General features: G+C 44.8%; 1 protein-coding gene across 1 annotated transcript in view; it reads left to right on the top strand.

Annotated features, from left to right (window-relative positions):
• LOC145359645 (WD repeat-containing protein 72-like) overlaps positions 1-14,779 on the top strand; it is a 263,829-nt gene that overhangs the window by 31,267 nt on the left and 217,783 nt on the right. The window contains exons 4-9 of the mRNA XM_080214356.1: positions 2,687-2,765; positions 5,987-6,161; positions 7,445-7,521; positions 7,617-7,736; positions 11,910-12,091; positions 12,727-12,829. Of these exons, the coding sequence (XP_080070482.1) occupies positions 2,687-2,765; positions 5,987-6,161; positions 7,445-7,521; positions 7,617-7,736; positions 11,910-12,091; positions 12,727-12,829 (736 nt within the window). The remainder of the gene's footprint in view (positions 1-2,686; positions 2,766-5,986; positions 6,162-7,444; positions 7,522-7,616; positions 7,737-11,909; positions 12,092-12,726; positions 12,830-14,779) is intronic.

The raw sequence follows: 14,779 nt of genomic DNA, 5'->3' as shown, positions 1-14,779 counted from the left end.
AGAATTATTTTGACAGGTTGCCCCACTTATGAGGTATAGTCTGCACCAAGCTCTGGAACACAGAGCTGCAAGATCTAAGATTTGCTGGATACTTTCCTGATGTGTAGTAACTGCAAGCATAGAATGCACAATGTAGAAAGAAGCCATTCAATCCATCACAAACCCACCCAGGCCCTATTCCCATAACCCCTCATATTTACCCTGCTAATCCCCCTGACACTAGGGTTAATTTAGCATGGCCAATCAAGTCTGGTTGTCTGCACATTCTCCCCGTGTCTGCCTGAGTTTCCTCCAGCTGCTCCAGTTTCCTCCCACAATTCAAAAGACATGCTGCTCAGGTGCATTGGCCATACTAAATTCTCCCTCAGTGTATCAAACAGTTACTGGAGTGTGGTAACTAGAGGATTTTCACAGTAACTTCACTGCAGTGTTAATATAAGCCTACCTGTGACACGAATAAAACTAAAATAAACATTAAAAAAATGTTCCCCCCACCCATGTTATACACCTCTATAAGCTCAATATTTAACTTACCCAGTTTGAAAGTGGCTGGAATAATCCTTTCAGACAATCCTTTAGATGCACTCTCTCAGAGCTGCACTATTTAATCAGATGGCATCAACAGAAAGGGCACTCATTAGCTGGATGTGTGAGGGAGAGGTTCATCTGTTGGGTAAGTGCTACTCCAGATGCTCCCAACTGTGCCCATTTACCTGTGGCATGCAAATAATTGCTTGCTTTGAATTTTTCACGTCGATAAAGGAAACTAGAAACATCATAAGATACATAGAAACTGAAAGCAGGAATAGGCCATTCAGCACTTCAAGCCTGCTCCGCCATTCATTTTGACCATGGCTGATTATCAAATTCAATATCTTGATTTCCACCCCCCCCCCCCTTCTCCCATATCCCTTGATCCCTTTAGCCTCAAGAGCTATATCTAATTTCTTCTTGAAATCACACAATGTTTTGACCGCAACTACTTTCTGTGGGACTGAATTCCACACATTCACCACTCTCTGGGTGAAGAAATTTCTCCTGACCTCAGTTCTAAGTGGTTTCCCTCTTATCCTCAAGCTATGACCCCTAGTTCTGGACTCCCCTACCACTGGGAACATTCTTTCTGAGTCTACCCTGTCTAGCTTTTCGTACTCAAATATTATCACCCCCGCCATCTGATTAACAGATAGAGAAGTAAACCGAAGCGTGGTGGCACAAGATAGGATGCAGACCATGTCTCTTTTTGTGACTGGGCCGTGTTGCTTTGTCAACAGTTTAAAAGCAGCACAGTTTTTTTATATTGGAAAAGGCTGTTTTGCAGAAAGTTGCCATAGGATGGCACTGTGTTTCTAAAGAGAACGCCTCACAACCCTGACAATCGGAAAGCTGACAAAAAAAATCTGTGAAAGCCTTTAGAATGGACAGTGGTTACATGAAGTGCAAATTAGATGGAAAGTGCCATTTGTTAATTGGATGTGATTCACCAGGATGCTGCCTGCAATGGAACATTCAAGCTTTGAAGAGAGATTGGGTAGGCTTGGGTTGTTTTCATTGGAGCAAAGAAGACTGAGGGGTGAACTGATTGAGGTCTACAAGATTAGGAAGGGAGCAGCCCTTCCCCTTAGCTGAAGGGTCAGTCACAAGGGGTCACAAGTTGAAGGTGAGGGGCAAGAGGCATAGGGGGGATTGTGAGGAAAAACATCTTTACCCTGAGGATGGTGATGGTCTGGAATGTGCTGCCTGGGAGGATGGTAGAGGCAGGTTGCATCACATTCTTTAAAGGATGAGAACTTGGCAGATCGTAACGTTCATAATGACTAGGTTGGTTTGGATTATATTCACTGGAGTTTAGAAGAGTGAGAGGGGATCTTAAAGAAACTTATAAAATTCTAACAAGGTTAGACAGGGTTGATTCAGAAAGAATGTTCCCGATGGTGGGGGTCACAGTTTGAGGGTAAGTTTTAGGTTTAGGACTCAGGTGAGGAGAAATTTCTTCACCCACAGAGTGGTGAATGTGTGGAATTCACTATCATAGAATGTAGTTGGGGCCAAAACGTTGTCTGATTTCAAGAAGAAATTAGATCCAGCTCTTGGGCTAAATGGATCAAAGCACATGGGAGAAGGGAAATCAGGATATTGAATTTGATGATCAGGCCTGATCATAATGAACGGTAGAGCAGGCTCAAAAGGCTGAATGGCCAACTCCTGCTTCGAGTTTCTATGTTTCTGTGTAAGGCAGCGGGCCAAGTGCTGGTAAATGGGATTAGATGGGAGGCCAGGTGTTTCATATATGTCGGTGTAGACTCGATGGGCTGAAGGACCTCTTCTGCACTGTATGATTCTACGATTCATAATCATGATGGACAATCTACCACATTGAAGCCATAGCACCAGTTTATCTCCGATTTGTTGCAGACTGTACGGAGTTTGGTGATTAGTTTCATGTTGAAGTTTTAAGCTAATTGGTAGGGTGCAATTGACACTGACGGGGAGCAACAGATGTGTCATCCTCTTCATGTACTGGAAACAACAGTATCTTGCTGAATATTCTGCAAAGAAACAAAAGCAACTTAAGATGGTTTGACTGTGCTTAACTGTGGCACTAAAGATATTCTTGATGCTATAATGTGATTTCAGTCCGTGGGCTAGAAATGCTGAAGAATAACATTTGAGGTGTCCTTTTCAGGGAGATGTGTCTTTGGAATGTCACCAGTGGCCAGTGCATAGAACATACAAAACTGCCCTTCACCCACACTGCAATCTATGTAAGTACTCTGACTTTTGACATGTTGCTTCTGCATTTGATACATTTAGTTGGGTGTGCTGACATGCATTGAAATTTGAAAGCATGTGAGACCGTGAACTGAGGGAGTTTTTGAAAAATTGCTCTTGCTGATTGCTGTTACATTGATTTCAAAGGCATTTAGTCCAATGTTCTATGAAAGCAAACCATGATTTCTGAACTCATGAAAAACACTAGATTCCTTTTTAAAGGTCTGAAATTGACATTAATGACCAGTTCAGCTTGAGAATCTTTGTGTGAAGCTACACGAGTTTGCATTTAGAAAAAAAAAGCAAATGATTGTTAATTTATCATTAGCAGACTAAGATAAGAATAATGCTTGGTGCCATAGAATCCCAGCAGTGCAGAAGGAGGCCATTTGGCCCATCGAGTCTGCACCGACCACAATCCCACCCAGCCCCTATCCCCACAACCCCATGTATTTACCCTGCTAATCCCCTGATACTAGGGCCAATTTAGCACGGTCAATCAACCTAACCTGTATATCTTTGGACTGTGGAAGGAAACCGGAGAACCCAAAGGAAACCCACACAGACACTGGGAGAATGTGCAAACTCCGCACAGACAGTGACCTGAGGTCAGAGTTGAATCCGGGAGCCTGGCGCGGTGAGGCAGCAGTGCTGGATAGATGCAATCAACATTCAGCATAGGTTAAAAGCAAAAAATTGCAAATGCTGGAAATCTGAGATAAAAATCAGAAATGCTGGATAAACTCAGCCAGTCTGGTATCATCTGTGAAGCAAGAAACAGAGTTCACGTTTTGAGTCCATGTGACGTTTGTACAGGACTGATGAGAGATGGAAATGTGATGAATTATATATTTGGAGAGGGGGTGGGGCAGAATATATAACTCATCAGTTCTGTCAAAGGATCATATGGACTCGAAATGTTGGCCGGAGTTCCCAGGCCGGTGGGATTCTCCAGGTCCGCTGGTTTCCAGCCGGTGTGGGATGATTTCATTGGAAATTCCCATTGACAGAGGCAGGACCAGAGAATCCCGCAGCTAGCAAATAGCACGCTGTCTCCCGCTGGCGGGAAACATGCGGCGGGGAGGCCAAAGAATCTTGCTCCATTAACTCTGTTTCTCTCGCCACAGATGCTGCCAGAGCTGCTGCGTTTACCCAGCATTTTCTGTTTATATTTCATCAAATCCCTGCGGTGCAGAAGGAGGCCATTTGGTCCATCAAGTCTGTACTGACTCTCCAACAGAGTATCTTACCCGGACTGTTTCCTTCCCCTCCCCCCCCCCACGCTATCCCCATAACCCCACAGCATCAGGTGTTGTGAAAGTGTCACTGTCATACACAGAGGTGACTGGTACTTGAAGATGTGTAATCGGTACAATGGCACAGTACCATCCGGGTGAAGAAAATGCCTTCGTGTTGCAGCTGGATTGCACCAGAATGTGAGGCATAATGAAGGGAAAACTCAGTGAAATCCAAAACCTGATGTTCGTGTTTGAAAATGGACAGGTCACTGCTGTGTGGAGAACTTGGGGATAGGACAGGTTGATGCAACATACTGGGAGAAGGATTATCTCCAGTGAAACCTATTGGTCGCAAAGTCTTTGGCTGCTGTTATTCTGTCCCATTCGTACTGGGGCCAAATGACTTGGGATGTGTGTTGGTGCATGTTTAAATGTTGACCAATTCGATCTGACCATTTTCCCATCAGTCCTTGTCACATATTGAGTTTTCCATGAACAGGTTTTGTTTGTTGAGTTAGCTGCAAGAAGCAGTTGCTACCAGATAAGAGGAGAGCCTGCACCTTCCTCCAGCAGAGCCTGTAGGACAAAGGTGGAGGTCCTGGAGATTAGGGGGCTGCACAAGCAGCTCATCTTTGTTTGCCAGGGTAGAATCAGTTTGGTTTTATGATTACTAACTAGAAGGTAAGGACAATAATGCAAACATGAAGCCCAGGTCGGTGAAGCTAGTTAAAAGATGGCATACAGCTCTTCTGAAAGCTGGAGTTCTCGGAAGACCGTAGCATTAAGGTGAGGTCAAGATTGATCCCCTTTAAAGATTTACAAGAATGTTGAAGGATTGCATTGCCATGCTGGGATGGATGAAGCTGGGGTTGATTCCCTTACAGCATAGTTGGCCACACTCTAGTGCATGTTCAGGTACACTGAGGGAAATATTAGCATGGCCGATGCACCTAACCAGCAAGTCTGTGGGAGGAAACCGGAATACCCAGAGGAAATCCATAAAAGAAACGTGCAGACTCCGCACAGACAGTGCCCCAAGCCGGGAATGGAACTCGGGTCTTGGCGCTGCGAGGCCGCAGTGTTAACCATTGTGCCACCGGTCAGTATATTGGAGTATACTGAAGTGAAGCAGTGTGAGGCTGTTGCCAAAGGGACCTCTCATCAGCTTTAATTCTTTTGGGCATTTTGATAATGCCCACATGTGGCTCCATTGTAGAATATGTGAATGGAATGGACAGTGCGCATTGAGCCGATTCAGTCTGGTGTGGTTGATGAAACGAGAGCATGGAGCAGCTCCAGGTTATGTGCATCTTTGTGCAAGGGGCAGCACTGTGGCATAGTGGTTAGCACTGCTGCCTCACAATGCCAGGGACTCAGGTTCAATTCCAGCCTTGCGTCACTGTCCGTGTGGAGTTTGCACATTATCCCTGTGTCTGTGTGGGTTTCCTCCCACAGTGTAAAAATGCATGGGTTAGGTTGATTGGACATGATAAATTGCCTCTTAGTGTCCTGGAATGCATAGATTAGAGGGATTAGTGGGGTTGCGGGGATAGGGCATGGGTGGGATTGTTGTTGGTGCGGACTTAATGGGCCGAATGGCCTCCTTCTGACCCGTAGGGATTCAGTGAATGTCAATAAGCTACTTAGAATAGCAAATAATGTAATATCATGGAATTATAGAATTCTCCAGTGCAAAAGGAGGCCATTTGGCCCATCGAGTATGCACTGACCACAATCCCACCCAGACCTTATTCCCGTAACCCCAGTATTTACCAATGCTAGTCCTCCTGACACTAAGAGACAATTTAGCATGGCCAACCGACCTAATCCGCACACCTTTGGGCTGTGGGAGGAAACCGGAGCACCCGGGGGACCTCACGCAGACTGGAAAGTACACAAATAACTGTACTCATATAGAACTTTAATATTTGTTCTTGATTTATTAATAAAATAATTTTGATATCATCCTCATACAGTACTATTACCGTAACTTTCGGATGTCTGGTGATGGCTGGTTGCTTTGTTGTGGACAGTATCAGGATGTCCTAGTGTTTGATGCACATAGCCTGGAGCTTCTTCATGCCCTCGTTTCATCAACCACACCGGACTGGATCAGCTCAATGTGCATTGTCCATTCCCAACGGATCCAAGGTAATAGAGAATTCAAAATTAGGAGGGTTTTTTGAAAGAGTAAATAAGGAGGCCCCAACATGGCTTCAATTTTCCATTCCTGCAGCTGTGGGTACTTCTGCACCCACTAAGGTCCTTGCACTGCAAGAAGGTCAATAACACAGGAACGCAGATTTAAACCAGAAAATGTAAACATGGTGGCACAGTGGTTAACACCGCTGCCTCACAGCACCGGGGACCTGGGTTCAGTTCCGGCTTTGGGTCACTCTCTGTGTGGAGTTTGCACATTCTCCCTGTGTTTGCATAGGTTTCCTCCGGGTGCTCCAGTTTCCTCCCACAGTCCAAAGATGTGCAGGTTAGGTAGATTGGCCATGTTAAATTGGCCCTCAGTGTCTAAAGGTGTGTAGGTGAGGAGGATTAGCCATGGAAAATGTGTGGGGTTATTGGGATAGGGTGGGGGATAGACTTGGGTAAGATACTGTATCAGAGAGATAGTGCAGACTCAATGGGCCAAATGGCCTCTTCTGCACTGTAGAGATTCTATTCTAAGTGACAGAGAGGTGTTGAGGGGAATTTGTCTTGGAGAGTGACCTGATGTGATCTGCAATGCACTGCCTGGAAGAGTGGCGGGAATGGACTTCAAATGGCAATTGGAGTTAAATTGGAAAAGAAAGATTGGCCGGGTTTTGAAGAGAGAGGAAGGTTGGGGGGGGGGGTCGGGTTGGTTTGGGGGTTGGAATTAATTGGACACCCTTTCAAAGAACTGGCACAAATCCAATGGACCGAATGGCCACCTTCTGTCATGTATGATTTTATTATTCCAGCTATTGTGTTTAGTCAGTGGATTGATGACGCGCAGAAATAGCAGCTGTTTGTAACTGTCTAATCTTTATGTTCATTGCTTTAAAAACAATGGCTGCTGCGTATTCAGCATCAAAACGGAATTGGAACGCTTTGAGCCGAAAATAATCGTTTTAACTAGAAGCAATTTTCTGAACGTACATTTTAAAAGGGTAGATAATTGTTGGTCTGGTTTAATGTGTTTCCATTTGAAGACCTGATTCGTCATGATACTTTTTATTAAAGGCCACTTTCAGGGCTGTGGGCGGGATTCTCTGGCACACCACAAGTCCGTAACTTTCCACCTGAGCGCAACGGACCTTTAAGTGGTCCACTGAATTTTCTGTCTCGCCTGCTACGATTCCCAAAGCGGACGGGATGGGAGAATTTTGGCCCACGTCTTTTTAAATGTCATTGGTGTATACAATACATTTAATTTTTCTCTATGTCAATGTATTTTGCAGAGGATTCACTGGTGGGGATATCAGTAACAGGAGACCTCAAAGTGTGGGATCTTTCTTCATCAGTTAATGGCGTACAGGTCAGTTCATTGTGAGAAATGCCCCTAAAATTATAGAAATTCAGATTTCCATTGCAATACAGACTCTTCACTGCCAGTGTTCTGATATTTTGCAGGCGAGGGAGAATGTTTTTGAAGCCGAATCCAAGTCACTCCAATGCTTTAATTGTCAAGCGGTCTGCTTTTGTACTTACACCGAACGCTTACTATTAGTAGTTTGCTCGGATTGCTGGAAGGTGTGTTCTGTGGCATTGTAAAATAATTTGGGGACATTGGCCTAAAAAAGCCAAAAAGTGCAATGAATGATGGCATTAGCTTGGCTTAGTTGGACCTTGGTCCTTCAATCAGAAGGAGATGGGTGCAAGTTCCACACCAGAATTTCATAATTGAATCCTTACCATGCAGGAGGAGGCCATTCGGCCTATCAAGTCTGCACCACCCAGGCCCTATGCCCGTAACCCCAGGTATTTACCCTCCTAAGCCCCTGACACTGCAATTTAGCACAGCCAATCAACCTAACCTGCGTATCTTTGGAGTGTGGGAGGAAATCGGAGCACCCGGAGGAAACCCATGCAGTCACGGGGAAAGTGTGCAAACTCCACACACGCACACGCACACACACACACACACACACACACACACAGTCACTTGAGGCCAGAATCGAACCCGGGTCCCTAGCACTGTGAGACAGCAGTGCTAACCACTGTGCCACCTTGCACGTTATCACAATTCATTGCAGTACCCAGAGCGTACTGTATTTTTAAAGTGGCTGCACTTGTTTAACTTGAGGCCTTGTCTGCCTGTGCAGGGTAACATCTAAGATCTCAGGGTTCTCGGCCAGAATTCTCCAGCTGTTCACGCCCAACCGCTGCTGGCAGAGGGGACGGAGAATTTGGCACTCGGCCAAACCCCTGCCCACTGCAGCGAGACAGGAGAATCCCATCGTGTACCCAAACAGGCGCCGGAACATGGAATTTTCACAGTAACTTCACTGCTGTGTTAATGTAAGCCTACTTGTGACACTAATAAATAAATAAATTACTGAGACTCACTTTATAATCCAGATTTATTAGGGGATATATCCAAGGGTTTGCCCACTGAGTAATAAGAAGGGAGAGATCACTTTGATAGGATTGTACTACAGGCCCCCAAATAATCAGTGGGAAATTGAGGAGCAAATATGTAAGATATTTACAGATAGCTCCATGGAAAATAGGGTGACAATAGTCAGGATCTTTAACTTTCCCAACATTGACTGGGATAGCCACAGTATTAAGGGCTTGGATGGAGAGAAATTTGCTGAGTGTATTCAGGAGGAATTTCTCATTCAGTATGTGGTTAGCCTGACTAGAAAGGGCGCAGAACCTGATGTCATCTTGGGAAATAAGGAAGGGCAGGTGACAGAAATGTTTAGTGAGGGATCACTTTAGGACCAGTGACCATAATTCCATTAATATTAAGATAGCTTTGGAGAATGATAGGTCTGACCCTAAAGTTAAAATTCTAAATTGGAATAAGGCCAATTTTGATGATATTAGACAGGGACTTTCAAAAGTTGATTGAGGGAGTCTGTTGGTAGGCAAAAGGACCTCTGGTAAGTGGGAGGCTTTCAAAAGTGTGTTAACCAGTGTTGAGGGTAAGCACATTCCTTTTAGAGTGAAAGGCAAGGCTGATAGAAGTAGGGAATCCTGGATGCTTTGGAATATTGAGGCCCTGGTCAAGAAGAAGGAGGCATATGACATGCATAGGCAGCTGGAATCAACTGGATTCCTTGAAGAGTATAGAAGTTGTCGGTGTGAAGTTAAGAGAGAAATCAACAGAGCAAAAAGGGGACATGGGATTGCTTTGGCAGATAAGGTAAATGAGAATCCAAAAAGCTTCTACAAATACATTAAGGGCAAAAGAGTAACTGGGAGAGAGTAGGGTCTCTGAAGGATCAACAAGGTCATCTATGTGTGCAGATCAACAAGAGATGGGTGAGATCCTAAATAAATATTTCTCTTCAGTACTTGCTGTTGAAAAAGGCTTGGGTGTTTTGGAACTTGGGGAAATAAATAATGATGTCTTGAGGAATGTACATATTACAGAGAAGGAGATAGCTGACAGGTGCAGATTGGAGATGTCCTCACTGGCTTCCTGGGGGAATTCCAATCACCTCCAGCATAGGTATGGCCCTGCTCCTCCTGGGACAGCGCAGTAGCCCCTCCCGGAAAGGGGTGAGGACTCAAATGTCCAGAATGCCAGCTCCAGTCTGAGAATCCCAACAGTGCAAAAGGAGACCATTCAGCCCATCAAGCCTGCACTGATTACAATCCCACCCCGCACTGACTACAATCCTACTTGCGCCCTATTCCTGTAACCCCACATATTTACCCTGCTAATCCCCTTGGCACTAAGGGGCAATTTAGCATGGCTGACTACTCCCGAGAAAATGTGGCATCATTGCTCCAAAAGAAGGTCAAGTGTACTTCAGACTGAAATGCTTGAAAGGAGGATGAAATGCAAAAGACTGAACTTTAGTCTCCTGTGGTTGCAGAGACAATGGAGACTGATTGCCACATCCTGGCAGACATCCAACTCCCAGCTCCTGTTGAGTTATAACTCGGTCAATGGAAATGGTCGCAGTTGAAAGAAGGAAAATGGACTCTGGGTGAAAGACATGCTTGTCTTTGTCCCTTCTAGGAAGACACAGGGAAATGGGCTCAAAAGCTAGCTGCAGATCTGATCTGTACATGCTGGTGTGCCAGTGTGTGAATAACACTGAAACAAGAAGTAGCAGTAATCCGTCACTCCTGCAAAGACAGGCAGGCAAAGCATATCTTTCTCTTTCTCTCACTCTGTGCCCCTGTCACTCTATCGCTCTTTCTGTCTTTCTGTTGCTAGAGGCAAGACTCAGCTAAAACCATAATCTAAGGGATTCAGCCACCCTGCAGAACCCAGTGTCTCCAAGCTAACAGCTAAAGTCAGCTTCATTGGAATCAACTAACAACGGCTGGAACGTATTATCATCAATGCTCACACAAGCCCAAGATTGATTTGTATACTCTTTTTTTATTTGGCCTCTTAACTTCTGATTTCTGATTAGTGTGTGTATGTGTGTACGTGTATGTTTTTATTATTTTTCTCATATTTTAGTAACTAATGAGCTTGCTCTTTCTTTGACTCTAGAAAGCCTGGTTAAGTTGGCTCTTTCTAAGTACATTTAGCTTGGGGAAAGGTATCCACAGGGGAAGATAACCCTTTTAAATTAACTTTGTTGCGATCAACCGAGGGAGTTAAATAAAGGAGGGGAGCCAGATCAACCACCTCCCCTCCCCCTTTCAGGATCAAAATAAAATTGGGGTCCCGTTTGGGAAGTTAACAAATTAGGTGACCTTGTCCAAGGACCGATTGTAACACTGCACTTGCACACTTACACTGCCTGATGCCCTTATGAGTGTTGTCTTGCAGTAAGTAGATTATACCATTTACCTTGGCAGAATGATGGTTCGTTCATCTTTTTCTTGCATTTCCTCTTAAATCTCCCTCTCCTTCAAACTCATTTCTTTGGTCAAGGCTTCAGTCACCTTTCCTAATTTATGTTTTAGTCTTTCATGGAATGTGGGCATTCCTAGCAAAGCCAGCATTAATTTCCCATCACCTAATTGCCCCGGAATTATGCGACTTGCTGGGTCATTGCAGAGGGCATTGCTGAGGGGTCACACATACATCAGACCAGGTAAGGACAGCAGATTTCCTTCCCTAAAGGACATTCAAGAACCAGCTGGATTTTTACAACCACCGATGATAGTTTCATGGTCACCATCACCAGGACAAGCTTTCTATTCTAGATTTTAATAACTGAATTTAAATCCCCTCAGCTGCTGTGGTGGAATATTCGCAGAGGATTAGCCTGATTACACACCACCATCCCCTTCCATTTGCTGCTTTGGATTGCCCGCCATGTTTGAGTGCTTACACTGGTGTGAAGTGTCTTGGCATGTTTTACAATATTAGAGGCACTACAGGGCAGCACAGTGACACAGTGGGTTCGCATTGCTGCCTCAGAGCGCCAGGGACCTGGGTTCAATTCTGGCCTCGGGTGAGTGTTTGTGTAGGGTTTCTCCCTGTGTCTGCTGGCTTTCCTCCAGGTGCTCCAGTTTCCTCCCTCCAAAGATGTGCAGGTTAGGTTAGGCCATGCTAAATTGCGTCTTAGTGTCCCACTAAGAGGACTTAGGTGTAGGTTAGGTGGATTAGCGGGATAAATGGGAATGGGATGGGTGGTGGGCATGGACAAGATGCTCTGTCAGAGAGTTGGTGCAGATGGGCCAACTCTCATCCCACACTGTAGGGATTTTATGGTTTGGAAGCTGCTTTTACTTGTGTTTTTTTTCTTGTAAATGTCTGATTTTCTCGTCGTTCTCCTGCAGGTTTTTGATTATTGTGACTTTTCATTGCTGTGCTTTGTGAAGAGCAGTAATGGTCACCCTTGGGCTGGTGGGGAGGTGCTGGCTGCAAACAAAATAATCATCTGGACAGAGAATGGGCACAGCTACATTTACCAGCTGCCTGACAGGTGGGGCCAGCGGGGCAAGCCACGTGAAAAGTTCAGGTATGGCACACAGGTTGGACGTCCCATTCACTCCGCAACAAAAATCCCAGCGTGTCACCAGCGCTAGAGAAGACCAGTGCAAACAAAGCCTTCCCAGAGTGGGATATTTGTCAGGAAGCTGGCAGCTGTGCACCTTGTCTCACACAGTGGGAGCCTAAAGAATGAGAGTAATCGGGCAGAACAGTGCAGCAACACAGTTGTGAAGAGGGACTTAATAAGTCAAGGCAATTCGCTTTATTAACATGAGAAAGAATCCTTTCGATGCAGCATGGAAATGAAGAGCATTCAGGCAGGCAAAATGGGGCATTTAAAAAGTGTTGTTTTCAGTCACTGAAAATTTGTTTTGTGGGATGGCAAGGTAGATGTATGGGGTTGGAACCATGCTGTGCAGTGTTCGTGACAAATGCATCGACGTATATTTCTGAACTTCCATTGTTTGCAATTTCACTGATAGCCCTTTCGTGTCCAAGTTGTGGAGAAATGGATTTGAAACAGATTTGTTGATATTACAGATGTGATTTCCAGTTGTTCGCCTTTCCCAAATAAAAGTCACAAATCCTTTTGGCTTCACTTATGTGCAGCTGCAAATTCCAGTTCTCGCTTCCTGACCAGTAAATTCTTCAATGTCTTCACAGCAGTCTGTTCAAAGCTGGCATCTTTACTTCCCATGGACATTCTCTAAGTGAAACTGTCTCACCTCGTCTGCTCTGCTATACAGCAACCGATGCCAACAGTAAGGTAACGCACACTTTTGAAGATAAAATATCATGTTAAATGCACTGCATTTCTAATGAGATTCAAGACTGAAGCCCAGTTACTTTTAACTTTATACCTACTTAGTTAGATAGGCATTCTGGTCTTGAGCTACCAGAGAAAGAAGTCCTCAAGGTACTTGTTGTAAAGACAATGGGTTGGAATTGCATATAAAGAATTTGCAAACTCGGCCTTGAAATTGCTGCATCGTCTGTATACTCGTGGATAGAATTCAAAGAACAAGAACAAAGAACAGTACAGCACAGGAACAGGCCCTTCGGCCCTCCAAACCTGCAGCGATCACATTGCCCTATCTAAGATGAACCGCCTGTATCCCTCTATTCCTCGTCTGTTCATGTGTCCATCCAGCTAAGTCTTAAATGTCGCTAACATATCTGCCTTAACCATCTCACTTGGCAGTTGTATTCCAGGCCACCACCACCCCCGTGTTTGAAAAACTCCGCACATCTCTACTGAACCTTTCCCCCTTACCTTGAACTTGTGCCCCCTTGTAATTCTGTCCAGGGAAAAAGCTTCCAGCTGTTCACCCTATCTATAGCCCTCATGATCTTATAAACTTCTATCAGGTTGTTTCTCAGCCTCCATCTTTCCAGGGAGAACAATCCTAGTTTATTCAACCTCTCCTCAAAACATCCTGATAAACCTTTTCTGTACTCTCTCCAAAGTCTCCACATCATTTTGGCAGTGTGGTGACCAGAATTGGAAACAGTATTGCAAATGTGGACGAACCAACGTTTTATACAACCGTAATATAATTTGCCAACTCCTGTGTACTATTCAAAAAATTCAGTTTAAAATAAATCCTAATTATTAATGATTAATATTACACAGCACAATTTACATAGAATGACGTTGTATTTACAGCACGCTCAGACCACTCAGCCCAGCTGGCCAGTGCTGGCGTGTAAAGGCCCCATGAGCCTCCTCTCAGTCTTCTTCACCTAACCCTATACATAATAGATGCATTTCCTTCATTTCAGTTCTCCCGCATTTACTCATTTTAGCTACCCTTAAATGCATGTATGCTATTTGCCGCAACTCTTCCAGGTGGTGGCCTGTTCCACCTTCTATCCACTACTTGGCTCAACCATCTTCAGCTGCTTTATCAATGATCTTCCTTCCATAATAAGGTCAGGGTAGGGATGTTGGTTGATGACTGCGCAATGTTCAGCACCATTCGCAACTCCTCAGATATGGAAACTGGAATTGAACCTGGGTCCCTAGAGCTGTGAGGCAGCAGTGCTAACCACTGTGCTGTTGTGCCAACCCATGAGAGGGAATAGTCATCAGACCTAAGAGGGAGGAGCAAAAGAATTTTAAATTCCTGGACAATGCACGTACTGAAAAACGTGAACATGTCCAACAAAACCTGTACAACATTCAGGACTGACAAGTGGAAGTAACATTCGTGCAACACAAAGCTTATTTATTAGTCACAAGTAGGTATACATTAACACTGCAGTGAAGTTACTGTGAAAATCCCCTAGTTGCCATATTCCGGCATCTGTTTGGGTACATTGAGGGAGAATTTAGCATGGGCAATGCACCTAACCAGCGCATCTTTTGGACTGTGAGAGGAAACCTGAGCACCTAGAGGAAACCCATGCAGACACGGGGAGAACCTGCAAACTCCACACAGACAGTGACCCAAGCCAGGGACCAAACCTGGGACCCTGGTGCTGTGAGACAGTGGTACTAACCGCTGTGCTGCCCCCAAGGGTCAGGTATTGACCATCTCCAACAAAAGAAGATCTAACCATCACCCCTTGACATTCAGTGGCATTACCATCACTGTATCCCACGCTATCAACATCCTTGGGGTTACCGTTGACCAGAAACTGGACTCGGTACATAAACACAGGGGCTAAAGAGCAGGTCAAAGGCTAGGAATCTTGCACCTCCTGACTCTCTAAA

The sequence above is a fragment of the Carcharhinus amblyrhynchos genome, chromosome 28 (assembly GCF_965287045.1).
Source record: "Carcharhinus amblyrhynchos chromosome 28, sCarAmb.v2.hapA, whole genome shotgun sequence".
Classification (NCBI taxonomy): domain Eukaryota; kingdom Metazoa; phylum Chordata; class Chondrichthyes; order Carcharhiniformes; family Carcharhinidae; genus Carcharhinus; species Carcharhinus amblyrhynchos.
The sequence above is the reverse complement of the archived record's forward strand: the minus strand, read 5'-3'. Positions and strand labels throughout refer to the sequence as shown.